This window comes from Natator depressus, chromosome 21 (genome assembly GCF_965152275.1).
Source record: "Natator depressus isolate rNatDep1 chromosome 21, rNatDep2.hap1, whole genome shotgun sequence".
NCBI classification, from domain to species: domain Eukaryota; kingdom Metazoa; phylum Chordata; order Testudines; family Cheloniidae; genus Natator; species Natator depressus.
The window spans coordinates 9516359-9541822 of NC_134254.1; the positions used below are offsets into that span (position 1 = coordinate 9516359).

The following is a 25464-nucleotide window of genomic DNA, read 5'->3' on the forward strand; positions in this document are numbered from 1 at the left end:
CAGAGGGATGGGCTAAAACTGTGCTTTATCAGTTATATTCTGCCGCTAGGAACTTGTGACAGCCGAATCCTATGGATACCTCTCTGTGTTTCCCCACAAAGAACAGCGGTGGTCAGTGCTCTAAGGTTCACACTGGGTCTGTAGGAACATAAAACGAATACTGCTACCAGGTCTCAGTGGCCCCACCCTGAGAGTTAAAGGAGAATTTTCTCTCTCACCTATATGATTTGTAGTTTGTGCAAACATACCCGTGCTCACTTTAATCTAGTTAACATGCTAATAATAACAGAGTACATATGGCAACATGGGCTACAGGGTGGGCTTTAGACACCTGCCCAGGGAGCCTGGGTATATACTTGTATTGTTAGCCTGCACTGAGGTCTATGCCAACGTGTCTTCACGGCTGTTTTTAGCCATGTTAACTTGATTAAAGATAATACATGGGTGTCTACCTACACCTACGACTGCAGCTTAGACATACCCAGAGATTGAGACCTTTCCCATGGCGATAGAAAGCCTGGTGCTCTGGTTGCCACCCGCGGCAAAGGGGCTTGCTGCTCTCTGCCATATCAGTGTGCAGCGTTATCCAAGATGCTTAGCTGCACAGTCTCCTCCCCAGAGGGCTAGAGCTGAGAGCCACCAAACTCACATCACCTGAGAGAGCAGCGCACACATAGTGCCAAGGGACAGAAACAGTGTCGTCTCTGTTCAGGGGGATTAAGGCCTGTTATAAGGATTCTCCCAAACAATGTACCAGCGTGGGGCAGCCGCCCTTGGTGATATTCCCTGTGTCAGAGGATTGGGGCCTATCTTAGAGCGTCTTTCTTCTCCCAGACCAGGCTTTCCTCTCACAGAATTAGCTCACTCCCTGAGGTAATTCTGTCTGAGCTCTCTCAAGGAATCTAGGGAAGCAATTTCCAGCAGTTTCATTTTAAGCATTCTTAACAAAACAAACCAAAAAAACCCTCACAAACACTTCTCTTATAGTCTGTGCCAGCCAAGTAGTCCCTTCCCCAAGCCTGTCCCTCGTGCCAGTAACTCTGGTAACCCACATTTCCTGGCTCTGACCTCCGAGTCTCAGCAATAAAGGGCTCCACGCAGTCTCCCTGCTGCCCGTTTGGTTTCTGGTGCAATTACTCTTCGCAGTAGCTCCGGCAGCAGTCCAATGGGCACGCACCCCCTGACCCCTCAGCTTCCTGAAGGGTGTTATAGTCCTCTCTGCCATTTCCTGCTGCCTTTTTTTTTTTTTTTTAATAAGAATCAGCTAATTACGTTCCAGGTCTTTCTCAGGTGCAATGAGCAGGGCTAATCGGCCAGCCAGCCCCAGGCCTCTGACCCCAGAGGAATGGTATCCCTTACACCTTTCACACCTTGCTTAATGCAAACACAGACGGAGGTTTGTTTGAAGACACAATTCACTGGGCTCCTTGCACATCATTCCCGACAGTCTCCCAGGTTCAGGTGCCAACCACGTTCTCCAGGGAGCTTCTGTCCAACACAGAGCCTTTGTGGGTCATTTTCCACATGCCTCAGGTTCATTCGGGAGCAGGAGACGCTGACTCTCACCTCTTTCCCACTGGGTGAAGATAAGGGGTACAACACAGGACTCTCTCTTAAAGGTGCAATAGGCAACCGTAGGCAGTGCAATCAGTACAGGGTTCACAAGGAAGCCAACCAGACTACCCTCCATCAGCAGAGCCCACTGGAAAACTTATGTTTCATGAAATATTCTGAAGTGAGATCATGGCACTGCAAGGGGTAGCGGGAAATCCCTGGTCTCCCTACACGCCAGCTGTCCCAGGCTGATGGAGAAGTTCCTTCTTCGCGGCGAAGTTTAGAGCAGCCTCCAGACCATTTGAAACACCTTCATCACCTTGATGCTCCCCCCCCCGACCCTACCTAGCAGAGATGGGGTGCAGGAGAGGATCTGGCCCACACTGTGTAATACAGAAACTAAGAGCCAACAAAACAACACACACTGATGCTAAAAATGTTATTTGAAGCTCCAACATGCACCATCCTCTTGCCCAGCTCCCTGTGTTCAAGTGTCAATAGCTAAGCTGTTGTGCTTTTTAAAATGAGAAGCAGCTGGCAGTTCAAACACACAGAAGCACAGGCACCCGCCCCAAAGACTAAACTGAGGGACGTTGCCCCAGTTAAAGATTTTTCCCAACAATTCCAAACCGACACTGTCACTCCAGAGCGACACGTGACAGACAGTGACAAAGGGAGTTCACTTCCTACCCGTGAGGGGAAATTCATCTTCACAGCACTGAAGACGCCTAGAGGCTGCATTCCACGTCTTCAAGACCTAAGCCACTTCCCACGACAGGATGGGTCGCTTCCCAGCCCGGCTGCTACTGCTGGCACTAACAGGTAAGGCACCGAGAGATCGTCCCTCCCCTCCCGTAGACAGGGAACATTCCGTTGGCTCTTGCATTCGTAGCACACTGCGCGTGTTTGCTCTCGCACTTATCACGTTGGCCGGCTGCGAGCAGGCACGGAAATTGGGCTCCCAGCTATTTGTGATGGCAGGAAATGCTCAGCCTGCTGGGTCTCCATATTTTTTTCCCCCGCAGTAAATTACATATTTTATAGAGAAAAGAAAAGCCATGAAGTGGATTTCAGGGAGGATTTGAACACCCCAAATTGTGAAAACAGGCTCCTCTCCTGTTAGAAGGGATTCCTTATCCAAACCCACCTAGGAACTAGGTACTGTCAATCTGGAGAAAGAAACAGAGAACGTGCTGTAGCGAACACTCCAATACTGAAAAGGCGGTGGACTAGATTATGAGACCAGTGCCAGTTTATCAGACTGTATGAGACAGAGCCAGCCTTGCTCCTGATTAGTTGTTCACACTCTAACCTACTTTGAAGACAGGGTGACGTAAGCTCCAGAGTGCAGCAGAGCATGGACCATTAAATGGGAAGGAGACCGCGGATATGCACTGGCACTGAGCACAGAGGCTCATTTAGGCACGGGTAAGGAGTTTAGAATAACCGTCACAACAGCCTGAAGTAGTCGCAGTGATGGGCAGGTCATTGGTTAAGAGCCACTGTCCCCACAGGTCATTCTCACCCCTAACATCAATTTGTTTTTTCCTTGGAAGGGCCTTGCATTGCAGGAAAGGACCTGGAACTGGTGAGAAGAGTGCAGGGAGGCGCGCTCACTACAGTGTGTCACTACGACGAGCACAAGTATTCACGAAGGGAGAAATTTTGGTGCAAGGAGCTGTCAGATTTGAAATGCCGCACCCTCGTCCTGAGCTCCCCCGCAGTGGGAAGGAATTCTCTAAACCTTCCAATTGCAAGGGTCAGCCTAAAGGACTCGGAAACTGGCTGGATTTCTGTGTCCATGACGGAGCTCCAGGTAGAGGATTCAGGAATATACTGGTGCGGGCTTTCCGATGGTCTGAAGATTATCCCATTGAAGAAGATAAAAGTGGCTGTATCTTATGAAGGTGAGCTATAGATCAGTGAAGAGCAGGTTGGGACACAAATCAACCCAAGGCTGGATATTCCAAATTAAACTCCATTCCCAGTCCTGTTTCTAAATAAAACACATTCTGTGCAGACAGACACACCAGTGATACTTCAGAGTGATGGTTAATGTATTTTAGCCCCAAGTGTTTATCTACTTATAGAAACAAAATAGGTTTAAGATGCATGTATATATTTAAATGTGTGTGTGTGTGTGTGTGTGTACACACACAAAAATGCATCTATACATCACATGCTAGCACATACATTGGTAGAAACCACAGCTGGCTGGGAAATTTTTTTGCCCCCTGAAAACTTTCGATAAAAACAAAAAAAAGTTGTCTCATTGTTTCTCAAAACTCCACAAACAAGGGGTTTTGGCCCTCTTAAAAACAAATTATTTGGGGTTAAAACTGAATATTTTCAGTTACGGGTTGTTGGATAAAAAAATCAATATTTTTCCAGGAACATGAAGATTTTTTGCACATATTCTCTGTTTCACACACAGCCATTTTCCATTAAAAACAAATACCCCTTTTAGACAGAAAATCGTTGGCCAACTCTAATAGAAACCCCATGGAGAAACTTCACTCCCAATTTGAAGTCCTGGTTACCAGTTTGAATGACCAATAAGAAGGATGGTCAAACCAGCTGCTAGACATCCCAGACTTTGGGGCATCTTCATTTATACCACCCCTGTCCCCATGATACCTCAGCCCTGTCCTGGGTGGTCCCCCATTCCAGGAATGAGAGAGGCATCCCCTCTTCATGGATCATTCAGTCCTTGGCTCCTCAAATGCTAAGACCGCCAGCAGCAGAGGGGCCAGTTGTGAAGGTACATTTTCAGAGTGGCAGCGGCATCAGGCTGGATTCAGGGCTGCCCTGTGGTGATTGATTGCCGCTTGGATACTGCACAGTTTTCCCGTGGTAATTGTGCACAGCCAATCCTAGGAAATATATTTCCCTTGGGCTGGGAGAGATTATTTCCATGTCTTTTGCAAGCTCCTGTTGGGCTGGAGTTTGGTCTGATCCTTTGTCTTCAGATTTAAATGCAGGGGCATTTAGACACCTGCAGGACATGTCTCTTTCCTTCCTTCTCTCACAATAACCAGTCACTGGTTTCTCTCTCCAGCTCCCATGAGGCTATCTGCCAAAAAAGGAGACTCAATCTCCCTAAATTGTTCCTATTCTGTGAAGGACGACAGCAGAGGTCCTAATAATTTTACCTGGTGCAAAATGGTAACTGCAACCAGATGTCAACCTGTTGTCAGCATTGAAATCGATCGGATTGTTAATACACAAGGAAGGACCAGGATAAAGATTGACCGGTGGAACCGAGCGATTATAGTAACACTGGTGGCACTCCAGCTACGTGACTCGGGGGAGTATCGTTGTGAGACCCATCTCCAGGGAAGTACCGTGCTACTGAAGATGATCACCCTGAATGTTTTGGGTGAGTTTCTCAAAGAAAACAGTCCTTCCCTTAAAAGTCAGCAAATACTCACACCCTGGTGGATGTGGTTACAGGGCAGAGCTCAGATGGGCTCCTCAGAGCAGGGAAATTGCAGGAGACAAGTGAAAAATTCCTGAATGCACCTGTACAGGCTTTTGATACCTACTAGTATTATCTACCAATTATCTTTTATATTGCCACGTGTTGTGAGTCTTGGGTAAAAGCCCATAAGAGCTATAAAGAGGCTGGGCCTTCACCCCCAAAATTCTGACTTTTTTTGAGGTTTAAGGCCGAGCTTGTGCCATTTGCATTTTTGCTTGAATTAACTTTCAGTGTGCATTAAATGGGTGTCGAGCCAAACTGGGGTGGGTAGAATAGGAACTGAGCTGAATCCTGACCAGATCTCAGACTGAACGCAGCCCTTGGTCAAGGTTCATGAACACTGCCCTTTTCTTTGATATTCTTCCTTTTCTGCCCTTCTCACTTTCAGCCAGTGCAGGAAGCAGAAATACAGAACAGGCCATAGGAAAAGCCATTCTTGTGGAGGGTCCAACTTGGGTGGAAATGGACTCCTCACGAGAAGGTGCCCTTCCCCATAGCCTAATAATAGCAAAGAAGTTTAGCTAAGCATCTGAGCATTTGGATCCTTATACGAATGGGACCTCTGGTCCTTCTGAGGTTTAACCAGCAGTACTCAAAATTTGCTCTCTTGTCACACCCAGGCTTTTATCAGTCATACAATAAGATTCTGCAAGCACCAAGGCCCAGTTCTTCAAAATAATGTAGGTGCCTAACTCCCATTGAAATCAAGGGGAGTTAGACACCTAAATACCATGGAGGATCTGAGCCTGATTGCTCAGAGATGAGGGACTTTAGCATCTCCTACGAAGCACTAAACACCTTGCACGATCAGGTGCACAGAAATTAGAGATTACATAGTACATCCCTTCTGGCCAATGCACGATGGTTCCTGTCAGTATATTTCTCTGGGCTTTCTCCAATCTCATTTTAATGATCTCATTTGAGGAGCTTCCACCACTTCTCTTGCAAGATTATTCCAAAGACCAAGAGACCTCACTCATAGGAATAATTTTTTGCTGGTAAAGGGCAAAAGGATAGGGTAGATTTCCACAGGAAACCCATGTTCCATGCTCCCTGCTAACAAACAAGTTAACTCTGTTCTTATTCCTCATGATGAGGACGTGGCTACAGGGGAAAGGTTCATTTGTACTATCTTCATCATGGGGTGTGTTTATTTCCAGAATCTTATGACAGGACAGCTTTTGTGACTACATCCCGTCCTGTTGACAGCAGAGGAGCCACCCTCCCAACTGCAGCCAGGAATGATCAGCAGAGGTAAAGACAGAAAAAAGAAAATTCAGGCTCAGCTAAATGCAAGATTCACAGTAAAGGATGGAAATCTCCTTTCCCAGTCAGCCCTAACTGTCGTGCATGTGGTTTCCCATAGCTGGTACTCTGCGGTCAGTCTCAGTGTCCTCTATATCATGGCTGGATGGCTGGGCGCTAAATTCCTGACAGCACTCCTGATCTTTATCGTCGCCAGCAGAAGGAGAAGCAAAGCCACGGAGCAGGAGATCCACGGCCGGAACAAACACCACCTCCTCCCACTCACAGGTAATCTCACTGAGTGTATACGGGGCGGGATGAATCCCAGCTGGGAGAGCGTTCCCAAGTGCTGGGCCCCAGACATAAGCAAGATAGAGGAGTCTGGGGAGGATGAGCAGTGCGAACCGGGAGTAAGGCTGAAGGATATATCTTAGCTGCTTGTCAAGGAAGACGATAAAACATTTGAGAAGCTAAATGTAGCAATAACCTCTCATGGGTCACCAGTTGTGTTTGACCTGACAGCAGAGACCTTGATTACTTGCACTAAAGGGGTAACTCCACTAGCTGGTGGCAGTAGTAGTCTGTTACCCTCTGTGTGGACCAGCCACTAGAGGGTGACGCAACACACACTTTGACTCATGCCTCTCACGTAACAGGCAAAAAGCAAGCCATCAAAGGCATTAATGATATTAACAAAGGCAATAGTGTAAGAATAATTTTAAAACATACAGGTGACGTTAGTGGATTGTGGAATCTCTCTTCCAGGCCTTTAATAAAAGTCTTGTCGGGTGGAGAACGTTTGGAGATTTTGAATCCAGTGGATCCGAGTGACCTACAGGTGCCACTCAAACCTCTAACCCTGCCACAATGACAAAAGGACCCTTTAAGGGAACTGAGACAAAGGGAACTGAGAATTCCAGCAATGCTTAGACTATCCCAGATTTCCTTCCTTTCTTCAGGATAAACAGTATTTACTAGGATCTGAGATTGATCTTTCAGGTTTCTCATGTAAACTGTTTACTCTGTTGTGGGGTGGAGGGAGTTTTCCTCTCTAGGGGGTGAAAAGTCTGTTCGTTTGTCCTCTGGCCCTTTCAGTCCTTGGCCTTGCTATTGAAGTGGCCTAGAAAGAGGCCATTTAGTGCAATTCTGGTCACGGTTTTGTGCACGGATGAAGTGGACACTGAAGTGATATTCAGCACTCCTTCCACAACAGCCATCGGAAGTTAACAGTTTCAGTCAATGCAGGCCTGGGCTGGATTCAAACCAGCAGCCTGGAGGTGAAACCATCCCACTCCCGATGAAGTAAGCTGTAGCTCACGAAAGCTTATGCTCAAATAAATTGGTTAGTCTCTACGGTGCCACAAGTCCTCCTGTTCTTTTTGCGAATACAGACTAACACAGCTGCTACTCTGAAACTCCCAGACTAGTGACACTAAGGAGAAAATGCCTAGGGGCAAAAAGGACCAAAGACACAGTGTTTGGCAGTGCACTCATCAGGTGCAGGAGTGAGATGTTCTGTTTAGTACCTGAGCCAACGTGTCTCGGGAACAATTTACAGGGTACAATGGTTGCAGGCTTGGCAGAATTCAGTTTTTTGTTCTATCATTTTAACAGAAAATATTGATGGATATTTAAACTTTTATAATATTTATCTACTTAAATTTTCACAGTTGCAGGAAATTATGGGGGAAGTCAGACAATTATTTCATGACAGTAAATGCTGAGATTTGAACAGTTAAAGCTTTGTCACAGCTAAAACACAAATTGCCAACATCACGTGCCACAGTATACAAAGTAAATACCCTCACATCAAACTGTGAGACATTCTCAAGCAGCAGCTTTCTTACTTTGACTATCTGTACATTTAGATGATTATCTATGGAAACATTTTTGCATTGGCTTGTGTGCATACGATGAAACCAACATTTACTGATAAACATCTAATCCTTGCCAGGCTATCTATGTGCATAGCTCAAACACGTGATACTAAAATAAAATCCACTGTCGTGTTTCAGATCTCCTAGGCTAGTTACACTAAGGAGAGTCAACCACCACCACAGATATGACTGTCCCATTATCCACACCAGGGTGACCCTGTTAACTGCAATCATTACTGTGTGCATTATGGTGGCACCCAGGAGCTCCAGTCATGAATCAGAGCCCCGCTGTGCTAGGTGCTGTACAAACACAAAACAGAAAGATTTTCCCTGCCCCAAAGAGCTGGCAATCAGAGTAGAAGACAATGGACAAGAAATGCAAGCAACAGACTGAGGGAACTAGGTAAGAGTAAGACCATACTGACCAGCCTGATAAGCAGTCGTCACAGTCCTGATTTACACTGGCACCAATGGAGACCCAGGCTTCAAATGTGTGCGTGGGGGGGGGGGGGGGCGCAGAGGCACATTTTCAAAAAACAGGCAGGTCCTTGAAACCAGCATGGATTCCTCATCGCTTACTCCATACCTAACTAATTTCCTGTTTTGTTTTGTTCAGAATTAAAGAAAAGAAAGGAAAACACTAGTAAGACAAGGATGTGATGGAAGGAGGAAGAGAAGTAGGCAAAGAAAAAGAATTCCAAGAGCCTTTCCAGCCAAGCTCCCAACTCCTCCAGCACTTATACGTATACATGCAGAGATACTCACACAGATAGTGACACCTGCAGACACACACACATGCTTCGGATGAGAAAGTTCTGCTCAGTTTTCCCAGTGCCTCTAGCCATGACAGACAAACCTTTGCTTGCTAAACCCTGTTTTACCTGCAAAGCGAATAGAAAATGCCTAGGTGCAAAAGGAACTAAAGATACCGCATTTGGCTGTGCGCACGCCTAATTCCGGAGTGTTGTATCTGAGCCATTGAGCCATCAGGAGCAATCTCCAAGGGCTGCAATGGGCTGTATGCATTACTCGCACATAGGATGCTAAAATAAAAGGCATTGTTGGGTGTCAGATTGACAAGCACATTGTCCTGATTCATCCGAACTCAGGGTGGGCCCACACTGCCACCAACAGCGTGACGGCCGCACACGTAGGCATACCCAAGTTCACGCTGATCTAGCTAGTGCCGGTCAGAATAGCAGTGAGCCACCCGGGACCCTGGGTACGTGGAGCTGCTCGCCCAAGCTGCTGAGGATTGGCTGCTGTTGTGCACTGGGCTTGGGGAACATAGCGCTATTAATGTCAGCAGATACCAGGGACAGCGTGCTACGGGCTACATTTCTCTCCCTGATTCAGCAGATTCCTTTCCCACGGTGATAACGGTACGGTGCTCTGGATCCCACTAGCAGCTGGGAGACCGGCTGTTTTGCCGGATGAGTCTGCAGACATATGGGAGCTGCTTGCCTCTACTGCCTCTCGCAAATGGGCTGTGAGCTGAGATCCACCAAACTCATGCCATCTCAGAGATGATGCTGTTTGTAGCCAATGACACACGGCCGGGGAGCGATACCACAACTTGACGCACACACCAAGAGGTTGAGCTGGAACCTCTCAGTTTGCTGGGTCCCTGACGCAACGTTTCCCGGTGGTGTCACTAGGTTCAGACACAATAAGTGCACACACCAGATACCCAGCTGCAGCCACGTCCTGTCCATTCGGGAGCCTTTGAGCTTTGTTTCCATGGGCCTCGGGCTTATATGGGAGCAGCACGTGCAGCGAGTGGCTGGCTCAGCAAGGAGACATCCACTTCCTACCCAGCAGTGATGAGACAGGAACAGCAAGGGCTCCCTTTAAAAGGGGCAGGACATAAGCCAAACCTGCAGGGCTCATTTCACAGCACTGGAAGGGAGACCCCCACTGCGGCCCTTGTAGAGTGGGAAGAACGGATGGAGACTTGGGGAGGGGAGGAAGATCTGAGGGCAGCAGAAGCCAAAATCACTTTATTCCATACATTCGGGAGCGTTGGCAACTCTGTCTCACACACCCTGGGGGTGGGCAGGGGACGTCCAAGACAGACCCAAAAAAACCACATAATCTTCCTATTTAAAAAAGTCAAGATTTTGGGACAAATCAAGGATTTTGTGGGGGGGCTAACTCATGATTTTTGAGCCTGGCAGTAATGCACATAAAAGCTAGGTACTGTTTGTATTCTCTAAACTCGAACCCACAGCTCATTTCACATGGTTTTGAGGTTCTCTGCCTTGCAATCGTGGAAGAGGAATCCAGGGCCAGGCCAGGGGCTGTAAGGAGAGAGCGGGGCGGTTTGCTCACAGTCTTTGGACTCAGGGAAGGTGAATCCTGCAGGTTTCCTACCCGCAGCCGCTTGGATCTTTGAGGACCAGAGTTTCAGCACGATTAGCTGAGCCACAGCACACGGACCAGCTGCACAAGACAGAACAACGGGCTTGGAGCCTGCCCGCTGCTCGGTGTTAAAAGGCCTGTTGTTTCCCGATTTCACAAGAAATCGTGCTGCAAAAATAGGGTGACCCAGCTGTGGTTTTTTTCCACCCTCTTATTGCGGTGTCATCAGCATGTGAGTTTGACTCATCACAGGCCCCAAAGCAAAGCTGCATCTAGCCATCCTGGGAAAGGATCTAGTTACACAATGCAAAACACTGACACCAGCAAGAACTCACCCCCAAAATGCCAACTGCACCCTAATGGCCAAGCCCAGTACCAGCAATGCTCTCCTTTCCCCCGCACTGGTTGTGAACCCAAGGCAGAGCCAAACAAAACTGACTTACAGGGCTTGTCTACACACACAATTGGTTTGTGGCAAATTGAGGTGTGAGCGTACGCTGTACTAGCCCGCCGCGGACTAACTGCCCATGTGACCCTGCTGACGCTCACTAAGAGTTCGTCAATTCGCTTTGATCTACTCCTCTTTGAAACAGGATTAGATCAAAACACACCAATGAACCGTTAATGCACATCGGCAGGTGCTCAGGGACTAACCGTGAGGGTTAGTGGGGGGGAGAGTCTCACCCCAGCTTGCTGCCAACTAAATGTTTGTGTAGACAAGCCCATACTCCCCCCACCCTCCAGGAAGACTAGAGCTGGTTTTCCCATCCTGTGAAAAATGTCAAGATTTTGAAATATTTCCTATACCACCCTGGGATGAAACCGAGCCCTTTTGAAGTTTTTCTGTGAAAAACCCAATGGGAAGAGAGAACAGAATAACCAATAGCCCAGCAGTTATGGCAATCACCTCAGATCTGAGTGCCCAAGGTGCTGTTCCAATGAACAGGTCATTATTTATACAAAGTTGGAAGAGCTTCATCAGGACAGATTGAGAGAGACGCATCCCAGAACAGCCAATAGGACTGGATGGATCGGCTGAGCCAAGCCGTGCATTCCAATCTCCCACATGGAGGCGAACCAACATGATCCCGCTTCCCTTTCCTCAGCACCGTAATCCTCCTCCTCTTTGTGTGGCTGTAAGCAAAAATATCATCTCCAGGTCAGCATCCCAAACACATTCAGACCCAGAGCTAGAGAACGACACAAGGGACCCTGATGAGAAGTGACTTGGGGGATGTTCTACTAAGGAGATGGCATGGCCTAGTGGATTGGGCACTGGGCTCAGAGTCAAGAGACCTGTGTTCGGACCGGCTGTGTGACACTGGGCAAAGTAATTTCCCATCTCTGTTTCCTTAATGGTACAATGCAGCTATGGCTCATTCCCCACTTTAGAAAGTGCTTTGAGATCTAGGGATACAAAAGTGAAAGCTGTTCATGTACTATACACCAAGGCTACAAATGTTATTAAAAATAGAACATGGGCTAATCTCTCTCTTTCTTCCCCATTTCCAAGAGCAGATCTCCAAACATGTGTAAAAATGAGAAGCAGCTGATAGCCAAAATGCAGGCTTCCTGTCTGAAGGCTCAGATTAGGACTGTGGTAAAAGCATCTTTCCAACAATTGCAAACGATACTGTCACTCTGGAGCACGAGGACACAGACAGTGACAAAGGGAATTCACTGCCGACCCATCTTCACAGCAACAAAGAAGCCTCAATGTTGCATTCCACCTCTCCAAGATCTAAACCACTTCCCACGACAGGATGGGTCGCTTCCCAGCCCGGCTGCTACTGCTGGCACTAACAGGTAAGGCACCGAGAGATCGTCCCTCCCCTCCCGTTGACTCTTGCATTCGTAGCACACTGCGCTTCTTTGCTCTTGCACTTATCACATTGGCAGGCTGCGAGCAGGCACGGAAATTGGGCGCCCAGCTATTTGCCATGGCAAGAAATGCTCGGCTTGCTGGGTCTCCATATTTTCCCCCAGTAATTGCATATGTTATAGTGGAATGAAAAGCCATAAAGTAGATTTCAGGGAGGGTTTAACCACCCCCAATTTTTGGAAACAGGCTCTTCTCATGCTAGAAGGGATTCCTGTCTCCAAACCAGCCTAGGAACTGGGTGCCATAAGTCTGGAGAAAGTAGCAGAGAATGTGCTGTAGGGAACAATCCTGCAAGATGACTCGAGGATTAGATGATCAGACCAGAACACTTCAATCTCTTTGTTCACTCGATTACAGACCTAAAAGTTGCAATTCTTCAATAAAAAAACTTCAAAAACAGACTCCAATGAGAGACTGCTGAATTGGAATTAATTTGCAAACTGGATACAATTAACTTAGGCTTGAAAAGAGACTGGGAGTGGATGGGTCATTACACAAAGTAAAACTATTTCCCCATGTTTATCCCCCCCACCCCCCCACTGTTCCTCAGACATTCTTGTCAACTGCTGGAAATGGCCAACCTTGATTATCACTACAAAAGGTTCCCTCCCCCAGCCCCCCGCTCTCCTGCTGGTAATAGCTCACCTTAAGTGATCACTCTGGTTACAGTGTGCATGGTAACACCCATTGTTTCATGTTCTGTATGTACATAAAATTCCCCACTGTGTTTTCCACTGAATGCATCCGATGAAGTGAGCTGTAGCTCATGAAAGCTTATGCTCAGACAAATTGGTTAGTCTCTAAGGTGCCACAAGTCCTCCTTTTCTTTTTGCGAATACAGACTAACACGGCTGCTACTCTGAGACCAGTGCCAGTTTACCAGACAGAGCCAGCCTAGCTCCTGATCAGTTGTTCACATGGTAGCCGGCAATGAAGATGGGGGGACATAAGCTTCACAGTGGGGAAGAACATGGGAAACTGAATGGGAAGGCGGCCGTGGCAATGGATCGAGTCCCAGCACAGAAGCTCATTTAGACAGAGATGGGAGCCTGGACGACGAGTCATGGCAGCCTGAAGTAGGAGCATTGACGGGCAGGTCATTCTCACCAATGCTTTTCTTTCCTTGGCAGGGCCGTGCCTGGCAAGAGAAGAGCAGGAATTGGTGACAGCTGTACAGGGAAGCTCTTTCAGTACAAGGTGTTACTACAAATACAAGAATGCACTGGAGGAGAAATTCTGGTGCAAGATGCTGTCAGACCAGGAATGCAACAGAGAAATCTTCCTGACTGTCCGAGCAAAAGGAGGGAAATACCAAAATATTGCACCAAAAAGAAGGGTCAATCTAACAGACTTGGGAATAGGCTGGATTTCTGTGTCCATGACGGAGCTCAGGATAGAGGATTCAGGAACATACTTGTGCGGGGTTTTGAATCATCTGACAATTATCCCATTGAAAAAGATTAAAGTGGTGGTTTCTTATGATGGTGAGCTATAGATCACTCATGGTCTAGTTGAGACACAAAATCAGCTCAAACCAGGATATTCCAAATTAGACTAATGCTCCATTCCTATTCCAAAGAAAACACAGGGTATATAGATGTCAACTCCCCAGCATATATGGTAGAGAGAAATGGTTAAAATAATAACCTTCAATTACATATCTAGACATAGAAACACCATCTGTATCATATGCATGTATTTAGACGTACACTTATCACACCTCTAGGTAAAAAGAAAAGCTGGTTAGGAACCTATCTCCCCCTCCCCCCAAATAATTTTGACCAAAAAAACCCAAACAAACGACATTTTCAGTCTTTTTGTCAAAACAACGAAAACCAAAAGGTTTGTGTTGAAAACTCAAAAAATTTCAACTTTCAATTGTTCAATTAAAACTTTTTTAAAAAAAACAATGAAAATGAACATTTCCCCCAAATTTCCTATTTAGTCAAAAAGCCATTTTACATCAAAAATTGAACCTTTTAGATGGAAAATCTTTGACCAGCTGGGATAGAAACCCCCGGCATGGAGAAACCCCACTCCCAATTTGAAGCTCTAGTTACCAGTTAGGATGAACAATAACAAGACAGGGCTTCTTCATTCACACCGTCCCTGTCCTGGTTGAGTGTTGTTTGTTATCACTGCTGGTGAAAGGTGCTGCAGTGACACCCTTGGAGCCTTATCCTGACACACAGGGGAGGCCCAGCATGGTCAGTCGCAGTGCAAGTTTCCCCGTGCTGCCCCAGCCAAACTACCTCAGCCCTGTCCTGGGTGGTCCCCCATTCCAGGAATGAGAGAGGCATCCCCTCTTCATGGATCATTCAGTCCTTGGCTCCTCAAATGCTAAGACCGCCAGCAGCAGAGGGGCCAGTTGTGAAGGTGCATTTTCAGAGTGGCAGCAGCATCAGGCTGGATTCAGGGCTGCCCCGTGGTGATTGATTGCCGCTTGGATACTGCGCAGTTTTCCCATGGTAAAACAGCCAATTCTAGGAAATATTCTCCTTGGGCTGGGAGAGATTATTTCCATGTCTTTTGCAAGCTCCTGTTGGGCTGGGGTTTGGTCTGATCCTTTGTCTTCCCATTTAGATGCAGGTGGCATTTATACACCTACAGGACATGTCTCTTTCCTTCCCTCTCTCACAATAACCAGTCACCGGTTTCTCTCTCCAGCTCCCATGAGGCTATCTGCAAAAGAAGGAGGCTCCATCTCCTTAAGTTGTTCTTATTTTGTGACGGACGACAGCAGGATACCTAGTAATTTTACCTGGTGCAAAATGGTAACCGCAACCAGATGTCAACCCGTCGTCAGCATTAAGATCAATCAGATTGTTAATACAAAAGGAAAGACCAGGATAAAGATTGACCGGTGGACCAGAGAGATTACAGTGACACTGGTGGCGCTCCAGCTACGTGACTCGGGGGAGTATCGTTGTGAGACCCATCTCCAGGGAAGTACCGTGCTACTGAAGATGATCACCCTGAATGTTTTGGGTGAGTTACTCAAAGAAAAGTGGCCTTCCCTTAAAAGTCAGCAAATTCTCATCCCCTGGTGGATGTGGTTACAGGGCAGAGCTCAGATGGGCTCCTCAGAGCAGGGAAATTGCAGGAGACCCAGAGACAACTTCTGAATTTACCTTTTGAGACTTTTGATATTTACCAGTATTAAAAACAAACTCTGGCGGATCCTCTGCCTCACGTAAATCAGAGCGGAATCATTAGTTGTTATGGATCTACACCAATTTACACCAGCAAATGAAATGGCCCCAGAACTGATCTGAATGTTGCCCAAATCTCTGATTGAACTCATTCCTTTGTTATAGTTCATGAATACTAAACTTTTCTTTGATCACTTGATAATTACCTGTTCTGTTCATTCCCTCTGGGGCACCTGGCATTGGCCACTGTCGGAAGACAGGATACTGGGTTAGATGGACCTTTGGTCTGATCCAGTATGGCCATTCTTATGTTCGATACCCATTTTCATGCCTCTCCACACGTCCTACTCTGAGCCAGTATAGGAAACAGAAATACAGAAAATAAATTGGGAGAAGCGATTCCCATGGTCTTTCTGACTAGACTGAAAATGGAGCCTCACAAGGGATAGCCTGTCCCCTAGACACTTCCATCCCAATAACCCTGAAGAGGGTCAGATCATAAACTGTGCACTTGGATCCTTATCCAAGGGGACCTTTTGCCCATATGTGGCTTATCAGTCCCTGCTCACATGTATTCTCTGGCATTAGTTATGCTTTCCCTTTTATCTGTCATAAACCCCAGACCTACCAGGTCCATCTCACTGGAGGCACTCAGCAACTGTCAAGGTTGGGCACATGGAAACCAATGGTTGTCTAGACTATCCCTCTGGCCATTGCAGGGTTGTTTCCTCTAGTAGATTTTCCAAGGCTTGGTCCTTACTAGCTGTAAATGTCTCCAGTGAAAAAGTGTAGCCCAATGGGTGGTGTGGGGGCCTGGGACTCGGAAGATGTGAGTTCTAGTTCCATATCTGCTACTCAATTTCTGGCGGTATCGACACTAAACTTTTTTTTGCTCAGATACTACGGTGAGGGGCATCATATAACAACCTGGATAGAATGCACAGCACTTCCTTGAGGGATTATTGGACTCCTCTGGGCGGTAAAGAGCTCCTGCATCACACCCCATAGTCACATTCTCACTGCTGACCAACAAGCGATCACTCAGGATTAGTACGAGGAGGCTCTAAAGATTCGTTGTGATTTCCCATCACTTCCAGAATGTCGAGCAGGCCAGGGCCGGGTGGGGGAGAGCCACTCACTCTTGTGTTTATTTTCAGAAAAAAGTGTGTCTCATGATACAGTTAATGAGGCTACTTCGCCCCCCACTAACAAGGGGGAAAACGCCCACCCAACTGTGGCCAGCAACAAGGAGCAGAGGTATGAACATCATACAAACAAAAGTCTTCAGGGCTGACTGTAGGGTCCCCAGAGGAGATTTGCTGGGTCTGCTGCAGATTAAAAGGGTGGGGTTGTAAAAGACTAACACACACCCCCTCCTCTGAGTCTCTTACAGGGTTTGATCACCCCCAAGGCAGTGGAAAGGCACCCACTGGCTGTAGTAGGAGTGGAGCAGGCCCTTAGTGAAGGAGTTGAGCTGTCTGTTCTTTCCACTCCTTAAGAATACTTAGGGGATGAGCACAGCACCCAGCTGTGCTGTGCCTTCTCTGTCTCTTGCATTAAGAACACAGCCTAAGACCAAACAATATCACATGTCAAATGAGAGCCATTACCAGGCCTGATCAAAGAAGACCCTGATAATTACCCTGATGAAAGACAGACCCGTGGAGGGGGGTACAGCATAGCAATGAGGTGGGCTCCCTTTGAATTCTAGTAGCACTGCTGGCAAGTGCTAGATAATAATTCAAGCTCCTGAGTCTATCCCTTGCAAGAAGCAACACTGGGAAAATACGGCAGGCCCAGATCCTCCAGTGGCATCAGTCAGCGTATCCCCATTGACGTCAGTGGAACTGCATTAAGGTACAAGCAGCCGGTGTGATTTTTGCATGCTGAATTTAGATCTTGGAGCCTTAAGCCAGTTTCCAACACACAGAGTCCCCTCCCAAATTAACCAGGTCACCTTTGATGCCAAGAATATTAATGGAGATATTGTGCATTTCCTTGCAGAACTCTTTATGTTGTCCTGGCACTGGTCTCCCTCCTGGTTTGCAGTGCACTGATTGCGATCATGGCTATTATTTTCACCAAAGGGAGAAAAAGAGGTACATTTCTATCACTTGTCCAGTTTTCATGCAGTTTGGGTTTGTTCCTCACCACTGTTGACCCAGGCCAGTGGGAGTCATGCTGAATCGAAATGGGGGAGAGAGAGGTGCTAGATCCTTCACCCCATGGCCCACTTTTAGTTGTACGTAAAATACAAAGGGTTAGGTACAGTTTGTACATTAAATTTAGATTCTGTCTTTCACAGTAGGGAATGGGCTGAATTTTGGTGAACACCCTAACTGCAGGCTAGCAGCACGGCAGGTAGGTTGAAGGTCTGGTATTTCTAGCACTTTGTTCTGTCTCCTCCATCTAGCTACTTGAAGCAGATGGAAGCAGGATTGTCTAGTGTTTAGAGCAGGAGAATGGGAATCAGGATTCTTGTATTTCTGTTTGTGTGCTGGTAATATGAATATTACCATGACCACAAGCTGCATGAAGTTTAATGTCCCTGAATCTGCAATCTGATCAGCATGGGCTCAGAGGTCTAAACTCAGAGATCCTTGAATGCTAGATGATTGCAATGCATTCATATTACTGAACAAACCAGTATGGGAAGTGCCTCAGTCCAATTCCTCAGTCCTTACAGTAGGGATGTTCTGTGAGCACCCTAGAGAAATGTATTTCTCTTTTTCTGTGTCCCCTAGTTTCACCATCTAGAGAGGAGATTTTTAGCTGTGGTAAAGTGAGACTTAATATTTAGGAAGTGGAAGTGTTAAAAAAAGATGACTTTTGATTTATTCTCCTATTATTTGTGGCTTTCCAGAAGGATGAAGGACACCCCACAGATGCCACCCCCGATGGGGAATTGAAGAACCGTATAATATATGCCATGCTAAGGCACCAACCCAAGCCAAATCCAGACGATGTCACGTATGCCAACGTGGAGCCTCCACCAAAGCCAAAAGGTGCCAAACATTCTGCTGAGCCCTCAGCTGTCCTGTTCTCCTCAGGCACCATGGAATATGCAACCATCATCTTTGGAGACTCACCTCCACGGTCTGGGACTAAAGAGAAACAAACCGCCCCTAACTGAACTCAGATCCCATGAAATCTAGTGTCCCCCTCCTAGCTCTTCTCCTGAACTGCTATCGCAGAAACTGCAGTCTCTGACAATTGAATGCATCTGGAATTGAAAGGAAGATACATCCCGCACTGGTTGTCACTAGCTCCTCCGGGCATTACCACAGTGCATCATCTTAAATACAAATTGTGGTGTAAGGCTTATTTACCTTGTGGCCTATTGGTAGGATAGGCCTGTGTCTACTTTCCTGTTTCTTGTCCCCAGGGCCAGGCAGGTGCAGGGAATTCTGCAGTGGTAACACACTCGCTCCTTGGTGGGGAGAGTTAGTGACCTGCATTGCCCAGCAGGGACCTCTCAAACAGGGAGCAAGGATGACGGGTGCTGCTGGGAGTCCCACAACCACAGGAATTGCACAGTAACATGGGGCCATGGGCGGCACGAGTGCAAAGCAGGTGAAAAGGAGCAAAGAAGGAGGGGATAGATCCAAAGGACTGGGACAGAGATGCAAAGAACTGGAAAAAACAGCTATACTGCTAGGATGACCCAGTAGCAGGATTCAGCCACTGGGAAATAAATGCAGTGGAAGGGTGGGGTGCATTTACTTTCTCTAGTGGCTCTATTTTTAGTGATAGGCGGCTATAAACCCCCCATCAGGAAACTGGCTCCCTCTGATAAGCCACAGCGCCCAATAGGGAAGTGCCGTGAAATATAGGAACATGCTCCATTTCCCTTTCAGTCTTACAACTTCTCTAACGGTTCAGTTAACTCCACAGTGGCTACCTTTCAATCACCTCCCTCCGTTGGGCCCCAGTTCAGCAAAGCACCGAAGCACGTGCTTGACTTTAAGCCTGCGAGGACGCCTCCTGACTTCCGTGAGACTTCAAGTGCTTTGCTAAACTGGTGCCTCACCGAAGGCCATATGATTGTGCAAAGTAAAACTGTATCGTAATGCAGAGTTAACAGTGGGTGGGTGGGTGTGGGAGTCACTCTGTATTCACTTCTATGGCACATTATAAATATGGCTTAAATAAATTTATTATAGACAATACACATTTCAAACTGTTGCAGCTTCCATTAAAATCTATGCTATTGATACGATTGTGGCTGGTCCCTGCAGGAGGAGGATTATGTTGGGGAAGATTATTTGCAGGAATTCCCAATGCATTAGCAGGAGGAATGAGTTCCCGGAAGAACAGTGGAACAGATTCCATAGCAGGACTGTTGTTATACACTGCCCAAGGGTTCAGGTGCAAGTTTTCAATACCCCTATCAGGAGATATATCTGCTGGAAGAGGGGTCTCAGTAGGACTCTCACAGAACCTTGTCCTGCTCCGAGGTTATCCTAGGGTATGTCTACACTACAATGAAACACCCGCAGCTGGTTCTGAGACCCCTCAGAGCCTGGACTCTAGCCCAAATAGCTGCACTGCAATTTGATAGCCTCACAGCCATAGCCCTGCAAGCCCGAGTCAGTTAACACGAGCCAGTCCCGGGTGTTTGACTGTAGTGTAGTCATACCCCCTGAGTACAGAGTTATACCCAATCACTCCGAGGTCCTATAAACACCACTAAACTACACAGACTAAAAGAAAAGAACCCTTTTGTATCAGTTTCCCCCCTTTTTCCATAGCATCCTTCCTCAAATTCTCTGCTGGCCTCTGATCCATGACAAGGCAGGTTTTCAATGTATGTGCTCCGTATCCCAGCAAACCCTCCACCCTCCCCAGCAATGTCCTGGCTCTGACAGTCTCTCCTGCCCCTTCAGGCTTTGTCACCAGCAGCCTGGGGTTTTCTGGATGTCGAGGACAATGGGCGGGGTGCAATGCCGATGTATTCCATAAGTTCACCAGCAGGCACAGTGTGGGGGGACGTGGGAGCTTGCCCCGGCTGGAGATGAACAAAGGTCAATTCCTTCGGCATGGGTTCGGATTTCAGCCTCAATGCGGCAGATTTCATGTATTCTTGTGTGCCCTCTACATCCTGATCTTTGCTGTCCTTCAGCTCTTCCACTCTGCCGGTGCCCTGATACTGTGCACAAAACAGGAAATCTTCTTAGCACGGTTAATAACAATAGCGGGGGCTGAGCCAATGCCCAAGAGGGCAAGAAGGGAGAAGGAGAAAATGTCCAGCGCAAGGTGTTGGCCTGAGTTACTGAAGAGCAAAAAGAAAAGTGCACATTGCTTGTCCTCCTATCAGTAGTTCTGTCATGACATCTGTGCCCTGTACAGGGGGAGAGCCAGATCTCTGAAATACAGGCCACAGGGGCTAAGAACATCAGGTCAGATGGTCATGAGAAGGGAAGCTGAAACTCATGTTTCACAGTGGCCCCTGCTGACCAAGTTGGAGCAGCAGTAAAAGAGCTGTAACGGGAATTCTTATCAGTCTTTTTGGATGCATGGGTGCCACGGGGTGTGTCTATAAAGGGCAGGGGGAAATAATGCAGCAGATGAAACCCAGACCCTCTCCCCTTAATGCCTAATCTCTGACTTTTTAAGTAACTAAACCTGCAGTTTAGCAGGGGCTGTACAATAGGGGGAAAGTTATGTGGAAGGCAAAATAGTGAACCTGCAACAAAGACTCTTCCCCCGTGGGATCTCCGTGTACCCGCATCAGTTCCACTGTGGACCCTGACAGTTCCCTCCGCGAGTTATCCAGTGTATGGTAGACTCCCTTTAAGTAGTTTGCAAGCCCTCTAGCGGTGCTCATCGTGGTTTATGTTTTAGAAGCCACCAGAAACCAGTCAGAGCAGGAGCGTGGTACGTAGCTGGGCTTTGCACGTTTGTGTGCCCTAGTAAACACGGTAGTTTGGGAGCCAACTGTGCCCAGGGGTGTTGTTCATCGTGTTATTGTTACATCAAGAATGAAAGTTACGACAAGTTGTCACTCGATGCCCATTGCACTGAAATTACCATTGCCCACCTTGTTTCTATTGGTACCCCAGAGCTCAGCTCCCCTGGAGTTCAAAGGGAAGAGTCACGGCTTACCTCGTTGTGGACACTGTCAGGGCTCACACTGAAAGAAGTTTCCTCCAGTCCGGTCTGGGAAGTGGCTGAAAGTTTGAGACCCTTCGACAAAGGGACCTGGCTCTTATCTTCATCTCCCAGGAGGTTAACAGAGGCTTTCAGGCTGTAAACCCTTGTGTGGTAGACTGGACTTGTTGAGCAGCGAGAAAGGAATTCCTCAAAGTACTAAAGAGAGGAGATTAGATCTGCTCTGAGTAGGGGCGTGGTGCTTAAAATGCTGGCAGCAGTCTGTCTACACTAGAGCTCCCTATGTAGCTGATCCCAGTGGAGCTGATTCCATGTGAGCAGCCATGGGGAATTTTTGCAAAAGGCTAATGAGGTTGACTGGCAGAATTATATGGGCACGTGGGCTGGACTAGCACAGAGTGCTGTGCACTGGCAGAGCCGCGTGGGGTCCAAGTATAATGGACACCAGGACGGGAAGAGAATGGCGTGTAACAGATCCGAATGGGAAGAGCTATGCATGCACAATACCTACTCAGACCAGGCCTGGCTGTTACCGGTCCTTCCCTTAAATAAGCACTGAAATTGACATAAAAGAAAAATCACCCTGAGCGTTGAACTGCGAGCCTCCCGGACCTTCTCGGGCGTGTCTTCCATGACTTTCCGGAGCAACAGGCCCTGGCATTCCAGGAATCTAAAAAAGCCGTGAGTGCCAAAAAGGGATGCGTTCGTTCTGCTCACCAGCCGTTGGGCCTTTGTGAAACTGTCCTCAAACAGATCCCACTGCTGGAGTCTGCCAAACCTCCAAACAAACAGGAAGGAAGCCGTCAACCTCTTCCATTCACCGCCGGCCAAGGCTGCTTTAATATTGCACTCAACAACCCCCCTTTTATTCTTACAGTAGCTTGGAAGGAGCCACGGGTGGCTTTGCAGAGCTGCTCATAAAAATGGGACAAATGAGGAAAGAGCCTCCCCTATTTTGAGGGTTTAAGAGGGACTTAAATGGCGACAAGGTTTCGTGCTGGCCTCTGCACAGGGGTGAATGTCGCCCTAGTTCCATAGGTGCCCTAGGCAGTTACATGAAAGGGCCATTTCATTGTCAGAGCGGCTGAGCACCTGTAGCTTCCATTAAAGTCAATGGGAGCTGCAGATGCTCAACCCTCTGAGAATCAGGCTCCTTCTCGCCAAATGCTGGAATTTAGGTCCCCACGTTGGAAAATGTTGGCTTTATTTATTTTTTTAAAACATAGATTCTGCAGCAGGGGGTGAATTCTCTGCACCCAATTCCATACCTACAGGATCACGGTTCTTTCCCCACAGCACACAAAAGAGCGCAAGCTAATACCCCAAAGCAGAGACGTATCTGATGAGACCCCTGTATTACCAGATTGCCAAAGAGGAATATAGACTCAGCATGATGTTGCTCTGAGACTTAAGGATGCAGCTGGCTTCATATTGGTTTATGAACTGCAGGCACTCCTCAATGGGCCTGTAATCAAACCCTGCAAAAGAAATGGGCCTCAGAGAAGCCATTCCACTCAACGGCACTTAACAGGTCAGCGTCGGAACAGAAGAGACCTCACAACAGCCATTCACCTGGGTGTGTTTGGTGACAAGGACCTTGGGTTGTCAGTTTAAATCATGGCTGGATGCTGACTGAATCCGGCATTTTTAGTGAAGCACCATGTCCCTGGTGCCATCAGAAAGCATCAATAATGAGTTAACATGAAGACATCAGTTACCTTTCCTCCTAGAGAAGGCATCCTTATCAGGTGGTGCTCCCTGAGAATAAACCCCTGCACCCCATAGTGGTCTACTCAATGCTAAGGCCATGGCTTTAGGAGATGAAGTTTGTTTTTTGATCAAGTAAGTCCTACAAAAACATGTTTTCCCTTATGATGTTTTGCCCATTAATAAGGAATCCTGTTGGTTCCCTGGCAAAAGCCAGACCTAGGGTAGCTTCAAAACCACCAACCCCAGCTTGTAGTGTAGAGGTGGAAACCAGACAAGCTCATCCCGTTGGACAAAGTCAGCACTGCTCTGTGTGCTTCCTTTAAGTACGTCAGCAATCTGTGTGGCACACAAATTGGTCCCATCTAGTACCTGATCAGCAGCCCAAAATCAGCTTTCAAAACTGTCCAAAAGAAATAAAAATGGCCTGTATAGGCCAACAGGGATTTTCATTCCTTACATTAAAACTCAATATAAAAAACCTACGGTAGGAAGAGCAATGACTCCCCTCTTCACACACTAAGGTCCCACCGCAAGAGAAACTGAGAGGGCCTGAGAAAGGCACGGCTGCATGAGAGGCTAGCAGATGCATTTCCAAGTTGTGCTCTTTTCTGGCCATCTCGGAGTCCCCTTGAACCATCTCGGCCTAGGCGTGCAAGAACAGAGCACCTCAACGTTCCTGATGCTCTGCTTCATGACGATGTTGTCTCCCTTTTACATTTAGGGCGTAAGCTCTTTGGGACAGAAACGGTCTTCGCTCTGTGTTCGTACAGCGCCTTGCTCAATGTGGTCCTGGTCTGTGAGTAGAGCTCCTAGGTTATAGCAACACAGATACTACTAATGGCCATAGTGGATACTGCTGGTAACACAACCCTCCCAGCCAGTGTAAACGCTGCATTAAGTGCCTCTTCCCATCATGAAAACTGCATGAATCCTGGCAGAGGATAGCAGTGTCTGGCCACCCTTCTTAAACTCCAGGCAGCACTTACCAGCATCACAAAGCAGCAGGTCTAAACAGGCTGAATAGAAACATGCCAAGACCACGATGCTCTCCTCTTGAGTAGCGAGTTCCCACAGCCACTCTAAGACGCTGATGCATTGGGTGTACCTACAAAATAAGACCTACGAGCTCTAAGAGTCATTATAAACTATCCCTTAAACCCTGTTGTGCAATGGGAAAGTCCTAAGGGAGCTCTGACCCTAAAGTGCTAGCAGTAGTTGGCGTCAGTGCTGGTTCGACAGCAAGCCTTTCCAGCTTGCTGTATCATACTGTTGATCCCGGCAAGGTTAAAATCAATCCACGCCTCCCCCTCCATCTACGTCCACCAAACGCACCATCTCTCGGACCCTTCTTCCATCTCCGTCCTGTCTTTCTTACGCCACCCCATTTGCCCATCTACACTCATTCGTCCATCTCTCTTTACAAATCATCTTGACCAACACAACATAAATACCCCAACTCTAGTGAGTTAACACAGCCAGATGAAATGATGACAATACTTGTTCTTCAGGAACGCAGATTTGAAGAGAACCGAAAGAACCAGGCAGTGGAGGCTGGTTTTCCGGAGCCGCACACACATTGTATGAGCCTGAAAGCCTGTTGAAGAAAGAATACATATGTCTGTATATATGGTGCACGGGTTTATATAAACTCTCCCTCCCAGCAAATGGTTAGAATGGACTCACCCAACTGGATGGATCGGGTCAGGTGACCCAAGCAAAGCTTGCTATAGGCCAGTGCCTGAGCTAACTGTGCTGTCATTAGCAACCTCTCCCTGGTGAAGGTGAAGTTGCACTGGGAACTTCTCTGGATAGCCATCATCTCGTATTTTAGCCACTCGTCTTTATAGCCCATACTTTGGGAGAACTGTGAAAAATCCATATATGTCGAAATGATCTAAGGCATTGAAAAGAGGATACGAAAATGCACCCTGCTGAAATTCACCAACCGTATAAAGAAAATAAAAGGCTGCTGAAGGAAAAGCCATGCAGCAAGCCAAGCAGGAGAAGACCCTAGTTTGGGAGCAAGCCTGGGGATCTTGCTCAAATAGAACATGGTGTCTCATTGTAGATGGTATATTTAGGTGGAGGAAA

General features: G+C 47.3%; 3 protein-coding genes across 3 annotated transcripts in view; 2 read left to right on the forward strand and 1 right to left on the reverse strand.

Moving 5' to 3' along the window:
* The first annotated feature begins 2308 nt into the window (after nt 1-2308).
* Nucleotides 2309-8958, forward strand: LOC141975743 (polymeric immunoglobulin receptor-like). The gene is made up of 6 exons (XM_074936352.1): nt 2309-2376; nt 3111-3461; nt 4613-4933; nt 6196-6289; nt 6402-6568; nt 8774-8958. Exons 1-6 carry the CDS (start codon nt 2334-2336, stop codon nt 8815-8817), a joined length of 1020 nt encoding a protein of 339 aa, XP_074792453.1. The 5' UTR covers nt 2309-2333; the 3' UTR covers nt 8818-8958.
* A 2977-nt stretch (nt 8959-11935) lies between these two features.
* Nucleotides 11936-18712, forward strand: LOC141975677 (polymeric immunoglobulin receptor-like). Its single transcript, XM_074936247.1, has 7 exons — nt 11936-12324; nt 13531-13884; nt 15068-15388; nt 16710-16809; nt 17557-17651; nt 17858-17913; nt 18416-18712. Exons 1-7 carry the CDS (start codon nt 12282-12284, stop codon nt 18683-18685), a joined length of 1239 nt encoding a protein of 412 aa, XP_074792348.1. The 5' UTR covers nt 11936-12281; the 3' UTR covers nt 18686-18712.
* A 1516-nt stretch (nt 18713-20228) lies between these two features.
* Nucleotides 20229-25464, reverse strand: part of LOC141975540 (adenylate cyclase type 10-like) — a 28132-nt gene continuing 22896 nt past the window's right edge. The window contains exons 27-33 of the mRNA XM_074935981.1: nt 25057-25267; nt 24871-24967; nt 24360-24478; nt 23024-23141; nt 22246-22441; nt 21658-21861; nt 20229-20701 (exon numbers count right to left, since the gene is read on the reverse strand). Of these exons, the coding sequence (XP_074792082.1) occupies nt 20435-20701; nt 21658-21861; nt 22246-22441; nt 23024-23141; nt 24360-24478; nt 24871-24967; nt 25057-25267 (1212 nt within the window). The 3' untranslated portion in view covers nt 20229-20434. The remainder of the gene's footprint in view (nt 20702-21657; nt 21862-22245; nt 22442-23023; nt 23142-24359; nt 24479-24870; nt 24968-25056; nt 25268-25464) is intronic.

Excerpts from the sequence above, each read along its gene's own strand:
- LOC141975743 (XM_074936352.1), top strand. The coding sequence starts at position 2,334 with ATGGGTCGCTTCCCAGCCCGGCTGCTACTGCTGGCACTAACAG. Across the intron at positions 4,934-6,195 it reads GATCACCCTGAATGTTTTGG|AATCTTATGACAGGACAGCT; the intron begins GTGAGTTTCTCA and ends GTTTATTTCCAG. Across the intron at positions 6,569-8,773 it reads CCACCTCCTCCCACTCACAG|AATTAAAGAAAAGAAAGGAA; the intron begins GTAATCTCACTG and ends TGTTTTGTTCAG.
- LOC141975677 (XM_074936247.1), top strand. The coding sequence starts at position 12,282 with ATGGGTCGCTTCCCAGCCCGGCTGCTACTGCTGGCACTAACAG. Across the intron at positions 13,885-15,067 it reads AGTGGTGGTTTCTTATGATG|CTCCCATGAGGCTATCTGCA; the intron begins GTGAGCTATAGA and ends TTCTCTCTCCAG. Across the intron at positions 16,810-17,556 it reads GCCAGCAACAAGGAGCAGAG|AACTCTTTATGTTGTCCTGG; the intron begins GTATGAACATCA and ends ATTTCCTTGCAG.